At 36.4% G+C, this 24,046-nt stretch overlaps 2 protein-coding genes across 2 annotated transcripts; both read left to right on the forward strand.

Moving 5' to 3' along the window:
* The first annotated feature begins 603 nt into the window (after window positions 1-603).
* Window positions 604-4,747, forward strand: gpr141 (G protein-coupled receptor 141). Its single transcript, XM_030122717.1, is given in 3 exon segments — window positions 604-1,016; window positions 2,853-3,365; window positions 3,367-4,747. Coding segments are annotated over 2 exon segments (927 nt in total). The 5' UTR covers window positions 604-1,016; the 3' UTR covers window positions 3,781-4,747.
* Window positions 4,748-8,502: 3,755 nt separating this feature from the next.
* hnf4g (hepatocyte nuclear factor 4, gamma) lies at window positions 8,503-22,546 on the forward strand. The gene is made up of 11 exons (XM_030122716.1): window positions 8,503-8,632; window positions 9,965-10,130; window positions 10,365-10,459; window positions 11,055-11,161; window positions 12,848-12,997; window positions 15,391-15,478; window positions 15,944-16,096; window positions 19,193-19,242; window positions 19,382-19,568; window positions 20,355-20,474; window positions 22,425-22,546. The coding sequence occupies exons 1-11, from the start codon at window positions 8,503-8,505 to the stop codon at window positions 22,544-22,546; spliced, it is 1,368 nt and encodes a 455-aa protein (XP_029978576.1).
* Window positions 22,547-24,046: the final 1,500 nt, after the last annotated feature.

Consider the following 24,046-nt stretch of genomic DNA (forward strand, 5'->3'; position numbering starts at 1 on the left):
CCACATTTAGAGAAAGCTGCCAACTGTAAATTAACACATCTGTCAACATAGCAGCTCACATCACCACATCCTCTTCACTTCCTTTGATTAGCATGTGTTTACCATGTCATGAACATATGACTGTCTGTTAGTTTTATGAACATATTGATATGTTTATGTCAGAGTAATTATGTGCTAAGATGGGCACTGAACATGGTAAGAGAATTTTGTAACAGTATTCTTCAAATATGGCTATTACAAAAATAATCCTTGTTTTTTTTTTTTTATGAGATGTATTGGTTGTATTAATGTTACGCTTCCATGACATTAACTGGACCCACCGCTATAAAGTTAAACCTTTAACCTTATTAAGGTGCTGATGGTGATCAATTTCATGTATTAAAAGTAATAGTTTTTGTCTGAATTGCTATTTTTGATATAATAGGATAGAGAATGAAAGTGGTAGAAGCTGATCTCTGTGCAGACTATATTAATAATATAATATTAATAACACATCTGTCAACATAACAGCTCACAGTATGCCCTCAATATGTCAGATATGCCCCCGACACGTTTTCTATATGACATTCACCCTTTATACTATACAACACCATGTTCACTGGACGAGTGTGCTGTATATTTCATGTGTTTTAACTAAAGGAACAAAAATAATGGGTGTATGCACAGAGGTGACCAGACAAGGAAGCAACCTGTGTGGTTGTGGCAGTCTTTGTGCAATCGCCTCCTCCTCCTGTGTCTGACAGCAACGCACACAGACGCCTTGTAATAGGCAAAATTGGACAGTGGTTATGACAACAGCAAAAAGACTTTACACAGAATTTAGGCACTCATATGCATTCAAGATAAGCATTATCTGCACTATCTTCAAGATATTTCTCAGAAAAACTGACACATTGTGAAATCTTTAACCCCTGAAGTGAGAAAGATCATGTGAAGTGACTTAAGGACCTGCATCTGCTCTGATGTCGTATTTCTGCACTGGAGTACTCAGCAGTTAGTTCCTCCCTGGCCACAAGGTTTGTACTTATGTTTGTTTCTTTCTTTCTTTCTTTTTTTTTTTTGTTTAAATATAATTTACAGTATTTAAATGATGTAATTTTTCTTTAAGTAAGAATTACTGAAGTAAATGCTGTGAGAAAGGTGTAACATTGAGTAGAGTCTGATACTTCTAGCTGATTAAGGGATAAAGTGTTGGTAAGAGGAAAATACTACATATGTAAGAAAAATAATCTAGATGTTGCTGTTTTAACCTATGAGACTATATGTCTATATGTGGCTCTTATTTATTTAAACACAACATATAAAACCAAGATGCTAACCTGATATTCTGTGTTACATTCGTTAAGTAACAACATCAGCCATATATAAAAAATACTCTATTACAAGTGAACATTCTGCATGAATTATACTGATCTAAAAGTGGCTGTGACTGATCCATCATTAAATTATTAATAGTGAAGCATGGATGTGTAAGCAGGATGCTATTTTTATCCAGTTTTATATTAGAGAGCCCAAATAAGTCTGAGAATTCATAAGATTTTTAATGGGAGTTCTGACACACTTTGATTTTTCTGTAAAAATGAGATATAAGATCATTTAAATTTTTACTAAAAGTAAACAATGTGGAAAATTTAGGGTGAAAACAAAATGAAATCTGCTGGAGTTTTACAGTTCATAAACATCTGAAATATAATCTACTACAATCAGAAGCCAAAAAAATTGAAAACCACTAATATTTAACAATGTGTTAAAATGCGTGTTACATTATCCACTGTGTAAAATCTTCATCTTGCAAGTAGCTAAAGCTGACAAATAAAAGTAGTGGAGTAAAAAGTACTACACCAACGATGACCAGGGATACTGAGAGGAGGTGAAACATCTGGTGGACTGGTGTGAGTCCAACAACCTGATCCTGAATGTTGCAAAAACAAGAGATCATTATGAACTTCAGGAAGAACCAGCCCAGCCACACTCTCACCATCAACAACTCAGCAGTGGAGATAGTCAGTAGCACCAGGTTTCTGGGGGTGCAGATAAACTCTTTGAGCTGGTCCAAACACACTGGAACCCCTGTAAAGAGGGCCCAGCAGCATGTACACTTTCTGCGACGGATGAGGAGAGCATACCTTCCTCCTCCCATCCTCACCACCTTCTACAGGAGAACTATAGAGAGCGTACTGACCAGCTAGGAAGTCCAAACAGAGGGTGGTGAGGACAGCGGAGAAAATCATCAGGTCTTCACTTCCTCCCATCCAGGACACGGCCAAGAACGCTGTCTGACAAGGGCCAAGAACATCACCACAGACCCCTCCCACCCCGACCATGGACTGTTCTCGCTGCTGGCCTCTGGATGGAGGTTTGGCAGCCTGTGGAGCAGAACAGCCACATTCAAAAACAGTTTCTTCCCATATGCCATAAGACTGCTCAACTCATTCTAACATTCCCATTTCCTCACCACATGTACCTACACAAGACTGCTACACTATGACCTCTGTGCCTTATTGCTGCGCGGCATTGTCTCATATTTTTGGACTGTGCAATATATTTAGATATTTATCTTATTTATCTTTTATTCAAAAGATTTTCTATTTTATTTTTAATATGCATATTTATCCTTCTGTATATAATACCGTCATTGTTCCTGTTGTGCACTGAACCATTGCATCGTAATTTCATTTTGATGCAAATCTTAATGACAAATAAAGTCTAAGTCTATACTTCCCTCTGAAACAAGACACAGTGGAAGTATAAAATTTCATAAAATGTAAACTAGACCTTGTATAGTACTGTTTCCTCTCTATTTGATTGATTATTAATTTCTCATTCATTCCTTTTCTATTTTCATTTTTAAGATGGAACACATCGCCCCTCAGACCACAGTTTCTTCAACCTTGACTTCAACCTTAGAAGTACCCTCAACCTCTACGAACACGAGCTCTGTGACAGAAAACCAGGACTACCATCCATTCCTCCTGAGTGTCTACATCATGGTGTTAATCATCGGGACAATCTGCCTGTGCCTGACCAAGCTGACTACAAAACCAGCCTCCCCCACCACCATCGCTGTACTCAACCTCATCTTCAGTCACTTCATCTTCCTCCTCACTGTGCCCTTCCGAATTTACTACTATTCAGTTCATGACTGGAGTCTTGGGCTGACGTTCTGTAGAGTGATCAGCAGCATGATCCACGTCCACATGTATATGTCTTTCCTCTTCTACGTGATCATCATCATCACACGCCTGCTTGCCGTCTGACCACAAAACTCAACGCCTGCCATCATGTGGGAGCCTGGATCCAAAGCATTTTGCGATTCTTGCAGTACTGTTGTGTGGATTGTGGTGTTGGTTGCTGTTCCATGTGTGGGTCTCTACAGTCTATGGCACAAAGGTTGACCTGATTAAGAGCACCAATGGAACAGGACACTGCTTTAGGTTTGCCAGTAACATAGACTTCACAGCCAAGGTGTTCAACTACATTGTAAGCACAATCATCATAGTGGTGACCGTAGTACTGACAGCCCTGCAAGCCAAAGTCTTTCTGGGTATTATGTCTAAAGGCCCCTTAGACATAGAATTCAGATCTGCGCGGAGAAGCATGTGTTTTGCCCTCATTATGATGGTTTCCTTTATCCCCTACCACATATTCCGCCTGTATTACTTGCAACATCTGGATCTAGAGAACCTCAATGAAGTGTTTCTGAGTCTGACCACTTTAAACTGTCTGGACATGCTCACTTTCCTAGGGAAAAGATCAAGACCCTGTCAAATCTGTTGCTAGATGTATGGGAGGGGAAGGTAAAGAGCATTTTTTAGAGAATTGACTTTCATTTGTAAGTTAAAGGAGAACATATTATATAATGTGCTAATATTAAAATGCATCACATCATCAACTGCTCCGAAAAAATAAGTAATCAGGTGTAAAAATTGCACCTTCGCTTTATTTTTCACATAGAATTATTTGACCCTCAAAGACCTGGAACAGCTACCAGCAACGAAAGCATCTACTGATACAAAATGTCTGATAAATGTTGAACCGCTAATTCTATTCAATACACGTAAATAATTCATGTAAAATGCAGTTTCTCAGCTTTTCACCGTCATTAGATATGACTCTTGTGGATGTTCCACAGGTTCCATTGTGAACATGGAAACACCATAATTTTCTCCAACACTGATTCACCAGTAAAACCCATTTAGTCTGATAAATAACAGTGTATATAGGCACACATTTTTATCTTCAGTTAATGATATATTTTGCCAAAAAAGTCTTCACTGTTTTGATTTAATAACGGTTTCACTATACTGAGGTCTGACTACATGATCAGTAAACTAAATATTAGAAAACACCAGATTTTTACTGAAAAAATTGCAAATGCAGAAGATAATGTTATAATAAATGTTGATAAATCATTTAGAGGAGAATAATTAGTTTGGAATTCTAAGAAGTTCTAAGTCTTTAAGGGTTAAATAACAAAATAAGGATTACATTTGTGTATTATTCATGCTTCCTGTCTTAACAAACTGTTCAGTTTAAGGTTTTGAACATTTATTATTTCTACTCTCATCCTGAGAATATACGTTATACAAACTGTTTATGCTACTAGTTTTCAGTCATCTTTATTGATTTATTTATCCAGTGTTCTGCTAGATCAGTCTTCTTGCTTTTGTTCAAATGTTTATGATATTAATAGTGTTTGTGTATAGCTGTATTTTTATGATGTTTTTTTATGATTGAAATATTAAAATAAAATGCAAAAAACTACCTACCTTTGTTTTTCCTAAAACATATGAACTCTCGCCATCTGCTGGACATTATGTATACTGCACAAGCTTCAGATTAAAGATGGTAATGTGAACAGTGGAATTAGCTTTAAGGTTCACTGCGTTTTTCATCCTACATGTTGCTTGATGGTAGAGATGGTGGGAATTGAGGAAAACATAATAAAAGTGGAAATGTATAGTCACACTTTGCCTACATAGCTGCATGTTCACAGATGAGAGGGGAAATAGTGTCTAAAATTGTTACTTTTTCACTATGATTTTGTGAAACATTACCTGAGGCTCTTGAATTTCTTATTCCCTGCCCTCTGAGGTGGTTTTGAAGGCTGTCGACGTACACATACACACAAACACACACACCTGGTGATCCTTTTCCTTTTGGTTTTTATGGCACTGGGTTACTGTTTAACATCCCCACCCTACTTTGAGTTTGTTTAGTAAATCGATCTAATGACAGGGCTATGGTGGCGCCATCCAATGTGTCGCTGCATGAATTATAGGCCGCTCGGTTCTCCAACATTCGCTTTTAATGTTGCTGAACACCTTAACCACTTTCCCATTTTCAGTCCCAGTTAGACTTCTGTCACACTGAAGGCTGTTCCAACCCAGAGTACAACAGTACACCTGGATAAATGCACATCCTAGAAGAAGACAGAAACACAGGTACGTAAACTTCTCATATCTAAAAAAAAAAAAAAAATACTACAAAATTGAACTGAACTGAACTTGAACTGCAAAATACTCACAAAGGTTGTAAAGTCACTATATGTTGCCACTTTTCTTGAGGAAGTGAATCTTATAAGTTCCTCAAGGAAGTATAGCATATTCTTCTAAATCACATGGTTTCTTTTAGTGGTGTACACTCTTAATTTGCCTCCAGCATTACTTTAGAATAGGAGAGTCCATCCAAATGTGTTGTTGTCTAATTCTGCTTGCTGGTGTTACATTCTCCAAGTGTGTTTAACTCTCCCTCTGCGTTCTCACCTCCCTGTGTGCAGGCAGCATTTTGTGAAAACAGATAAGATAGACTCACTTTGTCACGCATGCTACGCTGTAAAGATCATGTGATAACCCATTTCATATTCAGTGCAAGGATTTAATCTATTACAAGAAAGGTGTTATGGAGCAAAAGATAACTGAGTGGGATGTGGTCATACAGTCGCATGTGGATTTGTATGACCAAAACATGATGAATTAAAGTCCAGAAAATTACTTTTACTCAATATCATACATGGAGGATTCTGTATTATGTTCTATTTATAATGTGATGCTGATGCTGTGCCCCGCTCAGAGTGTTTTGCATGGTAATTTTGACATTACTCATATTTTCTTTCCTGTTTTCCTTTAGAGTGATCAGACTCTGTTATTTCTGCCTTCTACATATAAATATTGTGGTTTACGACTTAATAATGAAATACAATGATAAAATATACAATATAAACTACAGTGAAGAGTGAACAGACTACCAAACAATGCTTTTTTTCTTTTTTTTTTCTTTTTTTAACTATTGTGTGGTATCAGGAAGTGGTAGGTTACTGCACCAAGTAAAAACTGAAATCTAAACAGAGCCGACAGTATTATGCTCTTTCACACAACGATAGCCTCTTAGTACAGGGTTTTATGGCTGCTTACGCGTTTGGTTGCTAGGCGGATGCAAGGCTTCTCAGTCCATGTTCCTGTGTGGTTTCAATTGAAAATGTCATAATAGCTTTTATGATTTTACGACAACTTTTATTAATACATAATTAGCATGATTGGGTGTTACTTTTAATCACATGGTCAAATCATAAACTTGCCTGTGAATATGATGATATAAAAGGTTTCCCCTAGAGCTATATGGTAAAAAATACTTGGCTGCAGGATTGTACCAAAGCTGATTAGTTCAATGCATCATCAAAGTGAGCAAAAATTAAGAGGTTATCGTATCAATCGGCGAATAATCAAAGAATTATATAAGTAATTGAAAAATCAAACTGAAATAAAGACATTAAATCAGCTCAGATTTTATTTAGTTTGTTCCTGTCTGATGAAAAGATAAATATTTGTGTAAATGATTAAGTGAATGTGCAACTCAAGCTTTGGTTTCCTTTTGACAGACACCGAGCTTTGTGTTTTTGAGTGTGAGGTGATTGTGAACATAATTGTAACAAGTAAATTCTTCTTCAGTCTCTGCAAACATGATGATTCAGGAGTGAGAACCTGACTGCCTAGTTAAAGTATAATCTTTTTTACTCCCCCTCCTCCTCCCATCTGTCTCTTAACCACTTTTTTCTCTTCAATCACACATTAAAACATACATCTGTCATTACTGTGACCAGATCACTGATAGCATTTTCAGTTTATGTCAGGCATGGTAATCAGAGTTAATATACATTCTGATGCAATGTACCTTCAGTTACAGTATATTGCCCTACTTGTCTGCTCATAATGCAGGTGCTTCTCTGACTGGCCCTGGCATTACTGATACAGGGCATCAAACCTCCTGTGATACTGCCTCTTATCATTTACAGCCTTCTCCAACACAATGGGCCAAATTGATTACCTTTAAGCTACACAATAAGATTTAGTGCAATGACACCATTGCTAGCTGGGACATTTTAACTGGTTTCTTGTTGTAAATTAGGGGTGTTTACAGCACTCCTGTCATAAAAAAGAAGGAAATCACTGACAATGTTTCCATTCTTGATTCTTCTATTTTAGACTTTTGGTCATGTCTACACACACTTCAATTAACTTTTTTTTTTTTTTGTTTTAAACATTTTACTAAAGAAGTTTTGTAAAATGTGAAATACAGTGTTTTATTTGTAGTATATTCACACAGAAAGTATATTACTTATCTTAATGGAAAAATATGTGACTATATAAATGTAGGCAATAGGTTGAGCAAGCCAATCTTTTAGTTAAATATTGACTTGAATAAACTAACTTTGATTATTAAATAAATTCAAAAAATCCAGGTTTTGTGTTACAAATTGTGTGATGGTTTAATAAATTCAACAACTAAAAACACTGACATTAGACATCTTCAAGCGCAGACAGTTAATGTAGAAATAGAATAAAGCTTTATGAATAGAAAAGGTTGGATGTAATTCTGAAGAGTGTGTTTGTGGAAGAGTTAAGGGAAGTTATCAGTGTTTTCCACTTGGCTTTGCATCTTTATAGATTATATCTGCTGAGGCAGTGGTGCTATTACTCCTTTATTGATTAGATTAGGAAGCCTGGGAAGGACATGCACACGTTCACATGATCACACTCTTTGACTTTCTGCATGCATTTAGGGATAAACTGTGAATCGTAAATGCACATGGAATGTCTGTTAACACAGAAAGTGCAAGCTGTAATCCAAAATCCAATAAAATGTGAACTAAACACACAGGGAAAGAGAGACCAGAAGTAGAGGTAAAGATCTCCTTCACCCCTATCAACCATCCTAGTGATAAGTGTGAGGGAGAAGGACAGATAAGTGATGTGCAATAAGGTGAGAAGTGTTTGCAACAGCTCCTCCCCTCTTCTTGCTCTTGGCCCAATCAGATGGGATTATAGATATTTTATACCAGGGATCTCCTTTTGTATGTCTGTAAGAATTAGATTAAGCAGACACTAACAGTGACAGAGAAACAGAGAAGGAGAGGGAGAGACAATATAAAGGAAATACAAATACAAAGAAGAACAACAGAAGAAAACAGGACAAAAAAGTGAGGGAGGCCAGTGGGAAACAGGAATGAAGTATCCTCCCGTTTCTCAGAGTAAATCTCTGTTAGATATGGAAGTAGCAAACTATTGTGAAGGCCTGGATCCCTCATACAGCACACTGGGCTTTGAGAACGCAGAAGTGCTCTATGGAGGAGGAGGTAAGTGCATATAGTCATGTTCATGGAGTATGTATTGAGGACACACCTAGAGACATAGTTAAGGAGGTTAGTCTCTTGACCTTACTTAAACCAAAATATTGAATTTTTCATAGTTTCCTTCAACGTTGTCTCTACAGAATATTAAATTAGTGCAGTGCCAAGCAATGGCAAGAGCCTTTATAGGAGATTTGTCATGCCCTAATTGAGATGTTTTTTCCTGAGAAAGGCACAAGAAAAATACTTAAACAGACAAAAGCAGCGTTCTGTACTAATACATCTGTCTCTTGTTTATTGTGATAACATGCCTAACACTGAGAAGAGATAGATTAGTATGCGCAATCAGAACACACATTTTTTTGATGAGATGAAACCAGCTAAAGGTGATAATTTGTGTTTTCAAGAAAAGAAAAGAGTTTAGTTCATAGGTAACATGCCTTCTAATATGAGTAAATCAAGCTGAGTGAGGAACTACACTTGTTGGCCAATAGTTGTGACTGTGGGAAATTCTGCTCACATATTACCTGTTGAGGTTGTAAAATCTCAAAATTGAAATGTTCAAGTGTTTAGAGGAATTTGCAAGTATGTATCATAAAGAAATTTTATTAAAGAGGAAGCATGCATCTTAAGGACACATGTTAACTCAGCAAGTGTACAGAAAGGTTCAACAGCGACTCATGTTTTCTTGCTGTGGAACTAAGACACACACACACACACACACACACACGCACACACACACACATGCACACACACACACAAAGAAAGAGAAAGATGTCAATGTATCTGTATCTGTCAAAGCATCTTTAGCTTAGTTCTCTGTCACCAAGTTGTTCATTGTGTGTTCAAAATGAGAATTACACAGGCAGAAATAATGACTGTGGTCCTTATTATTGGGGTGGCAACACTGCTGTTACTGAGGATAATGATGGCGAACATTATCGTGATCTTCTTTCTGCTGGTGACAATAAGGATGTGCCAGAGGAAACAGATGCTTCCATTAATGCTAAATGTATCTGATGACAGAACTACCACACCTGTGTACAGATGTAAATAATGTACTAATCTATCTAAAGCTGATTCTATTTGACTGGTAGAAGGCCAGATATTTCAGGATTTTACTTAAGAGCTAAAAAAAAATATTAAAAGTCAAGTTACTCTTCAGATTATATGTAATAAACTGTGCTAGTGCTTTAGACTACACTCTTCATGCAGTAATGGTGGTCCATTTATCACTGTATGTTTTATGTATTTTAGCAAAATTGACCATAGCACCCAATAACTACTGCTAATTTCGCATTCGGATTTATTGGATATACATGTTTCTGTGTATTTCAGACAGCATGCCAACAGAGCCAGGCCTTCGTGGCCCAGATGGACTCAGTAGTAACTGTGCCATCTGTGGAGACAAAGCCACAGGGAAACACTACGGAGCTTCCAGCTGCGACGGTTGTAAAGGGTTTTTTAGACGCTCCATACGCAAGAGCCACATCTACACGTGCAGGTATACATACATACATAAAAACACACCAAAGCACACATCACACCTACTGTATATTTATATAGTGTATTCATACTGTACAGTATATATAAAAGAATGCCTAAATGTTAAATGTACACTGCATTTTATCAGTACATGCAACAACTACCTAACAGTCCAACCATTATGTTGTGTTACATTATGTACTATGTGTCATCATGTAAAAGTTATATAGTGCCACTGTATGTTCACATGCAGGTTCAACAGGCAGTGCATTGTGGATAAAGATAAGAGGAACCAGTGTCGTTTCTGCAGACTCAACAAATGCTTCAGGGCTGGCATGAAAAAAGAAGGTAGAGAAACTTTTTTTCCCATACAATACAGTAGTTTAAAGTGAAACTGAAACACATTCTATGCAGATACAATGGTAATGGTACAGTTATTCTCTTAGCGGGCCATTACATGTGACCAAAGCCTGTTACATTTGCAGATTCGATGTATCATCCTGTTTTTATATTTTACATTTCCAAAGACATGTCTTCGTAGAGGCCTTTGCGGAAAGGGTGTTGTCAGAGAGTCTGTAAGCTGCCTCGAGATGGTTGAAAATGGCAGCCATAAAATAGATGATTACTTAGTGAGTGTGTGTGTGTGAGTTTGTATTTATGAGGGGTATAACCTTGGTACACAGTTTTACGACACCTAATCATGTGTTATTCAAACGTGTTGTTCTGGATTGCAACTAGTTAACGTTTGACTCATCTTGCTGATGCCAGGCTGTATGACTATTTTCCTACATATTAACTGCCCTGGTGTCTATTGGCATCATTTATGTTTAGTAGTTTTCCCAGCCTTCCCTCAGCATATCACATACTTACAAACTATGGGTAACACTGGAATATTATCAACAGAGTTTCTTGTGAGGTGTTTCTGTTTCTTGTTATGTTTTAGCTGTACAGAACGAAAGAGATCGGATCAGCTCCCGAAGAACTATCCAGGACTCCCAAGACCTGCCACCCATCACTATTTTGGCCCAAGCGGAATCATTGTCCCAACAGGTCTGCAATGATAGACCAATTCTACTATTCATGTGTTTATATATGGGTGCTTCTATGAAACTGGTCCGTAAAAACAGGACATCGGGGCTAAAAATTAAAACCAGATGTAGGCTAATGTTATGAAGCAGGTTTGGAAGCACTTTGGGTCTGTTTTAAAATAAATATTTACTGAGATAAAAGAGAAACTATCTTTCAGATAAAACACATTTTGCTATTTTTTTTTATACAGAAATCCACGTGTAACACGGTCCACATGTAACGCAAATGAACACGATGGGTTACACGCGAAACCTGGAATGAGACTTAGATTCATGAAAAACCTGCATGTCTGGATTAGAAAAAAACACTAGGACCATCAAATTTAACACAGTGTCTTTATTCATAGCACTATATAAGACCATTTCAATCCATGTTTTCCAGATCAAATGCACTGACACCTAGGTAGCTTTTCCTGTCCCAATTTGGGTCCTATTTTGACCCCAATATTTTATTAAAAATTCATTAATTTTGAGATTGCTCAGAGCAAAAGTATAATTTTTTCTGCCTGTATCTGAGGTCATCATTAGGTAAAGCTGGTACCAAAACGAACGCAGTTTCATTGAAGCACCCATATATATTCTATTGTGCAAAAGTCCTAGGCCAGCATGAGGTTTGTTGGTTTAGTAAAGGTCTAATAACCACAATCGGGATATATGGGAAGCATATACAGCAGTAAAAACAAAAGTTTCAGGAAAAAATCCTCTCTTTGTACTTAGCATGTCTTTAACCGTTTAAGTTCAGACTGTATGAGATGTATGGCATTAGTTTTCTGATGTTTTATACCAGGTTTCATTCAACACGTCAGATGTTTGGAACTGTTTGTGCTGCTTCTTGTCATGGGGTCAGGGGTGACACTAAATAGCAACTTCAACGTATAGAACCCATTTAGTTCAATTTTGTGTCTCTTTTAACCCATAAGGACCCAGTGTAACTTCTGTGGCAGTTCCCAAATGAATTTTTCTCTTTATTTAACCTTTCCTAAGTGATTTGTCACCATTTATTATAATATTATCCTCTGAATTTAGCATTTTTCCAGTGAAAATCATCTATTTCTTATATTTAATTGACTGATCATGACGATGTTCATAAAAGCTCAGAAAAAACTCAAAGGTTATTGTACCAAAACAGAAAAAAACTGAGGAAAAGGTGAATTTTTCAGTAAAACATAGCATTAACTGGACATAAACCAAGTGTCTCCATCCACTGTCAGTGATCAAACACCAAGGGTTTTACTGGTGAATCAATGTTGTAGAAGATGATGGTGTTGGTCATATCTGATGACCATGAGAAGATGGCAAACTGCATTTTATACCAATTATTTACATGTATTGATAAAATTAATGGATCAACAGTTTAGATCAGTAGATGCTTTTGGTCAACGATGGATGTTTGGGTATTTATGGGTTAAGGCTGTGCACACGTTTCTCATATTTTCTTGTTGTATCTGAAGAAGAGAGATTGAGAAATAAATATGTATGCTCATTTCAACTCTGCAAAAACAACCAAGCTAAAGGTGGCCTAAGACTTTCACAGTACAGTATGTGAGCAAATATTACATTAATCAGGCAATACATTATTTTCATCATTAAAACTGCAGACACACAAGGACAAACTATATCCCAGCTGACTATGTTTTTTCCCTTTCAGATCACTGCTCCAGTAGGAATAACAGACATCTCAGAGCAGAAATCAGCAACTGTAGGGGATGTATGTGACTCTATGAGGCAACAGTTACTGGTGTTGGTGGAATGGGCCAAATATATTCCTGCTTTTGGAGAGCTGCCACTGGATGACCAGGTAACAGGGTGTTATATTTCCATATGTTGACTTTCAGATTTGTTTCAAACCAAGTTCTGCTAATACCTCTCAAATGTATATGCTTTGGCGTACACTTCTAAAGTTTTCTTTTTTCTATATTGGTAATGTTTAGCTTGTGTGGGTGAGTGTATCTGCTGCTCCAGGGCCTGTTCTGTCAAAGTATTTAATCTATAACACAGTCAGAGGTGATAGAGTATTTAAAGCAGCAGAAAATGACTGCATACTTTACTTAGTTGCTGTAGGCAGAAATTTGAGATAGATTCCTGATTTTATGCATCAGATAATATACAGCTTTTACAAATAAAAGCTTACACTATTTAACCAGGTGAAATCCTCAGTGAGATTAAACTTTTCGAAATGTGACAGCACCATAAAACTAATTACAACAAATCAAGACATAACAAAGCATTTCCATAGAATACAAATAAATAAATGCATTATCTAGGTATATACCAAAAAAAGAAAATTCAAGATTAATAAGGACAGATTTAACAACTATTTCACTGCAAATTTCGAGTTTTAAGTTACAACAGACAGTTAAAGTATAACCAATGGTTTCCAACCTTTATGGCCTCTAAGATCTGACCAAAAATAGTGCGTAGTCATGGTTACATTTCAGATCTCCCAAAAATCTTACAAAAATTCTCACAATTACATACTAATAAATGTTCTAATCATCAAATATCTCATCAAAAGTGAAAGATTAAACAAAAACCTAAACAATTCAAAGCACATTAGTATATCAGAACTGTAATATTTCTTCTTTCTTCTACTATGAATCTATGTAATGAGTCCTCAGACTTATCTGCTGTCCCTGTTTATTAAACTAGATATGAAGTGGTTCAGACTGGTTCCTCCTCCAGCACCGACAGCAGTATATTGCCCCACTATTATTTAATCATGTCATATGCAACATTTAAAGGCACCAAGCCAGTACTTCAACTTCATTCATTCATTCGTCTTCTGAAGGGTTGCAGGGGGGTGCTGAAGACTATCCCACCTACCTATGGGAGATTTTCTTTTGCGGCAACATTTCAAGTCCACATGTTTCTTTTACCCTGATTTTTTCTAAAAAGTGCTGAATATTTACAACAAAGTAATCTAATTATGTGTTTAAGTGTTTGCATCACTGAAACATAAATGAAACGCATTTCAAATATTACTTTGTATTTTACATACCTTTTTGGTGGCACACACGCTCAATTTCCTTGTGTCCCACAGTACCATGTAACCAACTTCCTCCAGAAGTATAAGTCATAAAATTATAAAACTTTTTTTTTTCTTTAATAATTTGATAGACTAGACTACACTTCATTTTATTAGGTAATTGAATCTGGTGAAACTGTATTTCTTATTTACTATTTTCTTCATGTTGTACATGTCCCAGCAGTAATTTTCCACCCTGTTATAATGTGCTTACTTGCCTTAAAAAAACCTTATAATTCCATAAAAACCATTTACAGGAAGTGACAGATGGGAGAAAGCGGGGTACACCCTGGATGAGTTGCCAGTTTATTGCAGGGCCGACATATAGAGACAAACAACCAATCACTCTCACATTCACACCGATGGGGAATTTTTTAGGTTGACCAATTAACCTATCAGTGCATGTCTTTGGATGGTGGGAGGAGGCTGGGGTACCCGGAGAGAACCTACGTAAACATGGGGAGAACATTCAAACTCCACACAGAGCGGTCCCTGGTTGGAATCAAACCTATGACCTTCTTTCTTTGTACTTACTTCAACTTCATTACTTTATATTTTTCTGCAAATACTAATATTTTCACACAGAACATTTAATTTCAATGATGAATTTTACAGTGATATATATACCTGATGAAGGATCTGAATACTTCTAGAACTATCCTTCAAAGAACTAAACAGCTATTAGCAACCAAAAGCATCCACTGATCTAAAATACTTAACAACTTTTAGACACAAATCCAATCAATACATTGAAATATTGTAATAATACATCAGATCAGGTCAGACGGTCGGTAGTGAACATGGAGATAACATCATTATTCTTGATTTTACGTCCAACTGATGATATATCATTCAGTTTTCTCTGTTTTGCTGTGATAACCCTTGACCTAACTGTAATGTTTTATGAACATGTACATGATAAGCAAATTAAATACAGGAAAATACCTGATTTTGACAGAAAAATGCAACATGCAGAGGGTCATAATATAATACACGGTGATAAAAGAGTAAATGTAGTGGAAAATCATTTGGAAGTCACCACAAAGGTATGACAATGGTATTTAGATGTTTTTTCTCTGAATCTTCCTCTCCTTGTATGCGTCACTGTTACAATGATTTTATTGTGTGTGGTTTTTTTGTATTAAATTGTGTGTATTTGTGTCCAGGTCAGTTTGCTCAGGGCTCATGCAGGTGAACACCTTTTGCTTGGGGTTGCCAAAAGGTCGATGCCATTCAAGGACTTCCTGCTTTTAGGTATGAACATGGGGATTTCAACGGCATCTTATTTATATGTGGTGCAATCAGATGGTTCAGCACTGAAGGGTGAAGACTGATCCAATGTTGTGCTAGCTGGGAATGATTAACTAAAGGTTTCTGTTTCTCTGTGACTTCAAAAGTTTCTCTTGTAAAAGGTATTACTCATTACTCAGACATGTTCCAACATCATACAGATCTGACAGCTGCAAACACACACAGATTTTTCATTACTTTAAAGGGCCTTGCCAACACCCTTTATTATAATCCTGACTGACATCCTTCAACAGTCCAAACAAAATTCAAAGATTCAACTCAACCTCTCAAGGCTATAAGTACAATAGCCAACATAAACAGGGTTGTGTTCACCCGTCCATACAAGTACACGCCTCTCTCTCCTTTCCATTTCCTTCACTATAAACCCACTTCACCTCAGCCTCTGACCGGTACTTTGTGTTTCTACAGGTAACGGCTGTGTGATCCACAGGAACAGCCCCGAACCAGAAATCTGTCGAGTTGCCAATCGAGTGCTGGATGAGCTGGTCCAACCCTTCCAAGATATCCAAATAGACGAAAACGAGTATGCAGCACTCAAAGCCATCGTCTTCTTTGACCCAGGTAAAAAAAAAAACAAGCAGAAAACACAACCCACTAAAAACAAAATTACTTTATCAAGGCTGGGATATGTCTTTGATTTGATATTAGTTATGCGTAGTTTTGTAGATACTAATTGTAAACTGTCAAACTCCAAAATGAATCCAATAATGCTTTCCATAATCATCCACAGGACAAAGTGGAGATCTAGATTCAGATTCAGCAAGTCCCTTCATTCAAGCTTCATTTCCATTAAAAACAATAATTTTACATAGCCTTTACTTATTCAGTATATTCCCATCTCATTTATTTGACTGTTGTTTGTTTTCATATCCCACTAATTCTGTAAAGCCCTGTGTTTTTTTCTAAGCATTTTTTTTATGTTATACACCTGTTGTGAAGCACACTGAGTCTGCCTAGTGCATTAAATGTGCTCTATAAATAAAGCTGAATTGAGCTGAATTCTAAGGAGTCCTAGTCAAAATGGCAGCAGCAAATACTTTCACATCAAAAACAATTACATAAAAACAACATAAAAATGTGGTCAAAAGTAGAATAAAAAATTAACTCATAAAGACCCAGTGGTACTTTTGTGGCAGTACCTAAACGAATTTTTCTCTATATTTAACCTGATTTATCATTATTGATTGTAATATTATCCTTCTTCTTTTGTGTTTTTTTTCAGTGTAAATCATGTTTTTTCCTATATTTAATCCCCTGATCATGTACAGTCGTGGCAAAAATTATTAGACCATCGAAAGTGATCAAAAACAATGGTTATGCAATCAAGTACTAACTCCTGTGTGTATCATGTGACTAAAACAGACAGAAAAGACAGAAAAGAAAACATGGAATGCCTACAAGCACTGTTTTTGGCAGTACAATGCCATAGCTATTGATGTAAGAACTGAAGTGATTTTGGTTATTGTCAAGAAAACCATGGAAAATGGCTAGATATCAGCTCTGAAATTAAAATCTTATGAGCTATTTTTGTTGTTATAATTATATTTGTCCAAACAAATGTACCTTTAATTGTACCAGGCATTAAAATTAACAAGAAATTGAAGAAAATAAGTGGTGGTCTAATAATTTTTTCCGCGACAGTAGATGTTCATAAAAGCTCAGATTAAAGGGAAGGGTTATTATATCAGAAACAGAAAAAAACGGAAGAAAAAGTGAGTTTTTCAGTCAGATCTGTCATTAACTGAACATAAACCCAGTGTGTCCATCCACTGTCACTGATCAAACTCCATGGGTTTTACTGGTGAATCAATGTTGTAGAAGATGACAGTGTTTCCACACTCACTACGGAGCCTCTGACCATCATATCTGATAACCATGAAAAGATGACAAACTGTATTTTACACCAATTAGTGACATGTATTGATAGAATTAATAGATCAACAGGTATTAAACATTTTACATGACTAGAAAGTTTTGATTGCCAGTGGATGTTTAGGTCTTTATGGGTTAAATGGGTCATATTTTGCTAAACCCACTTTTATTAGTCTTTGGTACATTTATTTGTGTGTTTGGGGACCCTAAAATGACATTTGCACATATAAGGTCAAGACTTCCAACAAGCATTTCTCCGAGTACGCCATAATTGTTTGTCAGCAGCAGTGGTTGTAGTCCATACTGAAAATATGTCCAAACTTCGAGCCGATTACCTAAAATGTTCAGTTGTTGGTTGACCGGGACAGAGCAGCACAGCCAACAACCTGGAGGGGGCGGGGCATGGAGTGGCTCATGTGCATTTAAAGGGCCAGCGCTCAAAATGACCTTTCTGGTGTCATTACTTAGAAAAAGGGTTGAAGATGGACTTGTGTAGTTAAATTAATGAAGAATTCAGACCCAAGCAGAGCATTTACAGTTTATGTAGACCACAGGGAAATGATTTAAAATGCATAATTCCATTTAAAAAAAGCAAAATATCACTCCTTTAAGACAGAGACCAACAGACCACACTCACACACCCCTACAGAGGTAATGGAAAACAGCAACATATTTCTTTCATAAATGTTAAAATTCTTTACAGGTATTTAAAAAAGGCAGTGCTCATTACGTGTGAAATGATGTTTTGCAATTCATTCCATGCCCAAGGTGCAGAAATAGGGAAAGCAGTTTTACATTCATCCTGGCATCATTCAAAAGAATTTGAGCGGTTGATCCAGTTCTGTAGTGATTAGAATGATAGGATATGACACTGGGGATGCAAGGAGATAGTTTACTCAACAAAGCATCAACAATAAAAAACAACATTTCCCCCCTTTATTTAGAGACAATCATCCTACAGATACACAGAAAAGCTGTGATGAGTGTATGAACCAGCATTACTAATACTATTTGAAAGCTTCTATCAAACAAAACAAAGATAATGTTAGTTTTTCCACTATGGAGGTATGAATATTTTTTCATGACTTCCTTTTAGGTTTGCTTCATGTTGCTTTAATTTTCGTACCAAACATGCACTTATGTACAACTGTGTCATTACGATTTGAACACAAACAAAATATTGAACATGAACAGGAAAAAAAAATCAACATACCTTACTTATCTTATTTATGATTTTACTACAGAAATCTGCATCTGACAATCTTATGATGTATTGTAAATAATGCTAAAAACTTAATATGCTACTTAAATAATAGGATGCATGTTTCCTGATCTAATTCTGTCTGAAAATCCAGACCATTATATTGGTAACAGAACAATGGGAAAAACCTTTTAAGCAATCAGTTGTAAAGATTTAAAGAAGCAAAAAATAAATGCTTCTTTAAATGATATCTGATGCCCCCATTTCTGCACAGATCCCCTTTTCCAGACCTGCTGCATCCTTCTGGTTACATTTCACTTTAAAGTTAGATCCCAATCCCTCCATTCCCTCCTTGGCCCAGTGTGACCATCATTTCATGTTATTCGCTCCCCTTTTCTCTACCTGCCACTAAATCCCCTCATCTTGCCTTCATTCCCCAGTTTGACCATAATCATTCCATCAGTTTCAGTCATATCCTTAGTTCCATCCATGATTTATCTGTTTTTTTTCTACATCGTCCTTCAATCTGTTGCTTGGTCCTTTAATATATTGCTCATTTTCAGCCTATTCTTCCTAATCTGCAGATGCAAAGTCTTTGAGGGACCCATCGAAGATCAAGGCCATGAGACTACAGGTAGATGCAACACTCCAACCGAGCTGTTTTTTTTTTTTTTTTTTTTGTTAAATAATGTAAATTATCCTTTTAAATTAGATAACTTTCAATGTGCAGTTTTCTCATACTGATGGATCCCTTACCTTGTTTGTGGCTGTAGGTCCAGATGAGTCTGGAGGACTACATTAATGACCGCCAGTACGACTCCAGGGGTCGTTTCGGAGAGCTGTTACTCCTGCTGCCCACCTTGCAGAGCATCACCTGGCAGATGATCGAACAGCTCCAGTTCATTAAGCTCTGCGGTCTGGCCAAGATAGACAACCTGCTGCAAGAGATGCTGCTGGGAGGTGAGGCTGGGCCCATGTAGCCGTGGTAACCTGAAGAAACATAGAGTGACCTTCAGCAACACACCTTAGAGATGAATGTGTGGAATTGTAAAGTAGAACGAACAGTGCAGAAAACAGTTAAATAAATATTTCACAAAGATGGAATAACCTGGTGACACGATCGGCATGTAAATTAATGAAGGCCAAAGCTCTCGACACATGCGGTACTGCAAGAAAACATCTGCAAACGTATCTAAATTTGTATAAATAACAAGGGTTTCAGACCATAATAAACCCCATAGTTGCAAGTATATAAAGAAAGTGTTTGTTTTATTTTTCAGCATGAATGTGCACCTTTCTTTTCTTTATTTCACTCTTCGACATTATGAAATAGTAGTAATGAAATGTCAAAACTCATACAAAAGACACTCCTTTAAATCTGTCATATATTAAAAATGAAGTCAAGACCTAACACAATGAAATACACCCATACAAATACTGCTCTGAAGGTACTGAATAAAATAAAATCAGCATACATTTGTAGAACTAGAGTCACACAATTAATTAAATGCCTCAAAATATAGTTGTTTTTTTTCTGGCACTACTGAAAAATATGCATGCATGGTTCACTTTTGATTTGATAAATGCTTGTTAGCCGAAATATTTTCATCTGTTGGAGCCTCGTTGATTGTGTCATGTGATAAAAAAAGATGAAATTCAGAAGTGTGTCTAAGTGTCTTGTACCAATTTGCTCTTATATGCCTTTGTGTTGAAGTTTGAGTAATGAGAGCCAGTATTTGTGTTCAGGTCTTACATCAGAACCGACACACCTGCACCACCCAGGACACACCCAGCTGGCCCAGGACCCTGTGACTGGACACACACTGGTCATCAGCACTATGCCTATCACACACACTCCACAGTTAGGTAAGAGCTACGTTTACTTATTTAATGATTCGCACACATGCGCACAGACATGAATACAACCCTGCAGACTACTACAGGCAAGCCAAAACTATTACACACACACACACACACACACTTGCACACACAAAACTAGAGATAGAATAATTATTGGTTTGGCTGATGCCACTTTAAACTAGGTGGACTAATGGAACACCTACTTTGGGTTAAACACAACACAGTGTATTTTATTGTAGTCTCATATAAACTATATTAAATACAGTGGCATTTTACAAAGTATTGATATTGGCAGAAATTGGCTCTATTAGTGGGCATTGGTTAATATCCGGGTTCTCAACTGGAATTGACTTGGAGAGAAAATGATTGCTCACAAAAACTGTTTGATGTTCAGTTTCAGATTTATGAAGAGAATTGTTTGAATTTAACGCCCAGTGATCCAGATGTATTTATTCATTTAGCCTTTAACATCTAACGTTCTCACTGAACTTTGGGTAGGTTAGATTTGGAAAGAACTGAATGACCACAATGCATGTATTAGCCTTAATTCGAAAGGGAAAATAGTCCAGTTTCTGTGGTTATATGAACCATTTCTGCAAAGAAACCACATCCCTCACACCTCCTGATGTTTATCTATTTTGTAGTATTTCATATAAAATAAATTCAATCCTAAAATGTTCTACTCATGTGCAGTGATATTGATTATAATACTGGGGGTAAAATCCAAAACCTAAAGTCTCTGACATCATGAAAACATGCACACATTTGCTACCTTGTTGGGTGTATCTTGCCAGTGTCATGTGTACCTAATAAAGTGGCCATTGTACTATATCTCCATCTGCTTCAAGGATCAATGTGTTTTGTGTTCAGAAATGTTCTTTTGCATACCTCAGATGTAACCAGAGGTTATTTGAGTTACTGTCGTCTTTGTATCACCTTGAGTTAATCTATCCATTCTCCTCTGACCTCATTTGTCAACAATGCCTTTTTGCCCACAGAACTGCTGTTCAAATTCTATTTTCTCTGTAAACCCAAGAGAATGAGATGGTTGAGAATAAAAATCCCAGTAGATTAGTAAATCCTGAAATCCTCAGACCTCTAATCTGGCACCAATAACTCTACCATATTCACAGTCACTCAAACCATCTTTTTTTTCTCATTCTAATGCTCAGATTGACTTTCATCAGACCATACTGACCATGTCTACTTGCCTGAGTACATGGAGTTACTGCCATGTGACTGAGCTCTTAGACATTTGTGTTAATGTACAGTTGAAAAGATGCACCAAATAAAGGTGTATAAGTGAATCGTACCAGTGCATTATGTTTAAACCTTTATTTCCTAATACTAACCCCTAACCCTCAAACATGTTACTGGAGATTTCCAAAAGTCTTTTCTTTTATTTTTTGTTTTTACTGAATTAAACTATCATAATGGCCTTGAAAATTTGGTCAACAAACACACTATTTGCACAAATACAAATGTCACATCTCTATAAATTTAAAACAAGTTTCTCCAGAATCTGAAAGAAATGTTTGAAACCATTGGTATAACAGTCCTTGATGCTTGTTCTGGATATACAGTTGTGGAAAAAATTATTAGACAATCAAAAGTCATCAAAAACAATGGTTATGCAATCAAGTACTAACTCCTGTGTGTATCATGTGACTAAAACAGACAGAAAAGAAAACACAAAATGCCTAAAAGCAGTTTGGCTAGATATCAGCTCTTAAATTAAAGTCTTATCAGCTATTTTTTGTTGTTATCATTATATTTGTCCAAACAAATGTGCCTTTATTTGTACCAGGCATTAAAATGAACAAGAAATTGAAGAAAACAAGGGTGGTCTAAGAATTTTTTCCACGACTGTACTTCACAGACAAATGACAGCACTGTTGGTTATATTTTCATTTTCTAAAAATAAGATCAAATCTTTCCTTGTCTGTGTCCATACAGCCTCTCCAGACACTCCCATTCCATCGCCTCCTCAGGGTCCCACTTCAGAGATGTACAAACACTTTCCCCAGCCCCTTTGTCCTCCCGCCAGCCCCTCTCCTTCCACACAAACAGAACCCTGACTTCACCCTGCACTCTGCCAAGAAGCTGACATGGCTTCAGCGTCTTTGTCCTCCATTTATCATCCCAGTCATGGTTTTAAATTATGAAAGTAATGCCTGTTTGGAGTCTGTGGTCAGGGCCCGGGTTTTCCTCTGCTTCATGCCACTGTGACTCTTGTTGGGGTTGCAACATTAAGTAAAACATAATTAAAGCCACTATGTCTAGCAATTTCAGACTTCAACATGTCACTTTTAAATTAGGTGGACTAATGCAACACCACACTAGGGTTAAGCATAACATGGTGTACATTTTTGTGGTCTCATTAAACTACTATATTGGTTTTCACTGTACAGATTCTACTTACCCTCAGTTTACATAAAAACACTTTCACAACACACAAGCAAACACGGTGGAAAATTTAAAACAAAATGTCAAACCTCTGCATTTTATCAGTTGTAACTTCAATTTCAATACATTGTTCTTTTTTGTTTTTTGATTAACTGGGCAATGCATGCACTTCTTGTAGTATTTTGTTAGTTTTTGTATGTTAAATGGGTCTGATAATATGTAAATTTGCATAGTATGCAACGTCACAAAACATATTTTGTAAAACAAACGGTATAGCAATGATAAAAATAAAACAATAAACAATAAATAAAAACACTACATCCACATTTTTAATTTAACATATAGGCTGTACATTATCAGGAGTATACAATAAATACAGCACATATACATAGTCCGAGATTACTGAATGTGTTTTAGTAAATATATATTTTTAACTGAGCCACATATACATACATAAAGGGTACACACACACACGCCAACACACACCACACACACACACACACACACACACACACACACACACCACACACACACACACACACACTTATACAATCAGCAGTTTCAAACAAGTACTCAAATTATTTATTAAAATGACCATTATATCATATGATATGATTTAAACATAACATTGTGTTGAAAGCAAGTAATGTTGATAACTTGTAAGAATATAAAATTCAGTGTATATATTTTAATGATAAATTTATGGGATTGGATTTTTTTATATGATTATTTTAACTGTCTTTATTTAATTTGTTGAATCAGCTGTGCGTGTATATTTTGGTGTCTTGATAATATGTAACTTCTTAATTGAAATGTTGATTAAAACACAATGTTGAAGAACTTCTGCACATTTATTTATAAGCGAATCAGTTTATGATGGTTATTTTCATATCAAAGAGAAGGAAACCTTTACAACTCATGGTATGATTGTGGCCCAGTACCACCCTCTTGCTGTCAAAAGGGAAAATACAAGAGGGGACCGAGGACTTTAATGTCTTTTGTGCTGTATGTATTGAATGCATGAGTGCCCGCTGTGAAATAAGTATTCATTCATTCTTGTGTTTTTGCAAAATAAAAAACTTAGTAAATTGTGAAATGGAAAAAGACAAAAACCTTTCCAATTGTTGCCACTGGCACAACAAATCATTTCAAATGATATTGCAAAAAAATGA

The sequence above is a fragment of the Sphaeramia orbicularis genome, chromosome 20, assembly GCF_902148855.1.
Source record: "Sphaeramia orbicularis chromosome 20, fSphaOr1.1, whole genome shotgun sequence".
In the NCBI taxonomy this organism is placed as follows: domain Eukaryota; kingdom Metazoa; phylum Chordata; class Actinopteri; order Kurtiformes; family Apogonidae; genus Sphaeramia; species Sphaeramia orbicularis.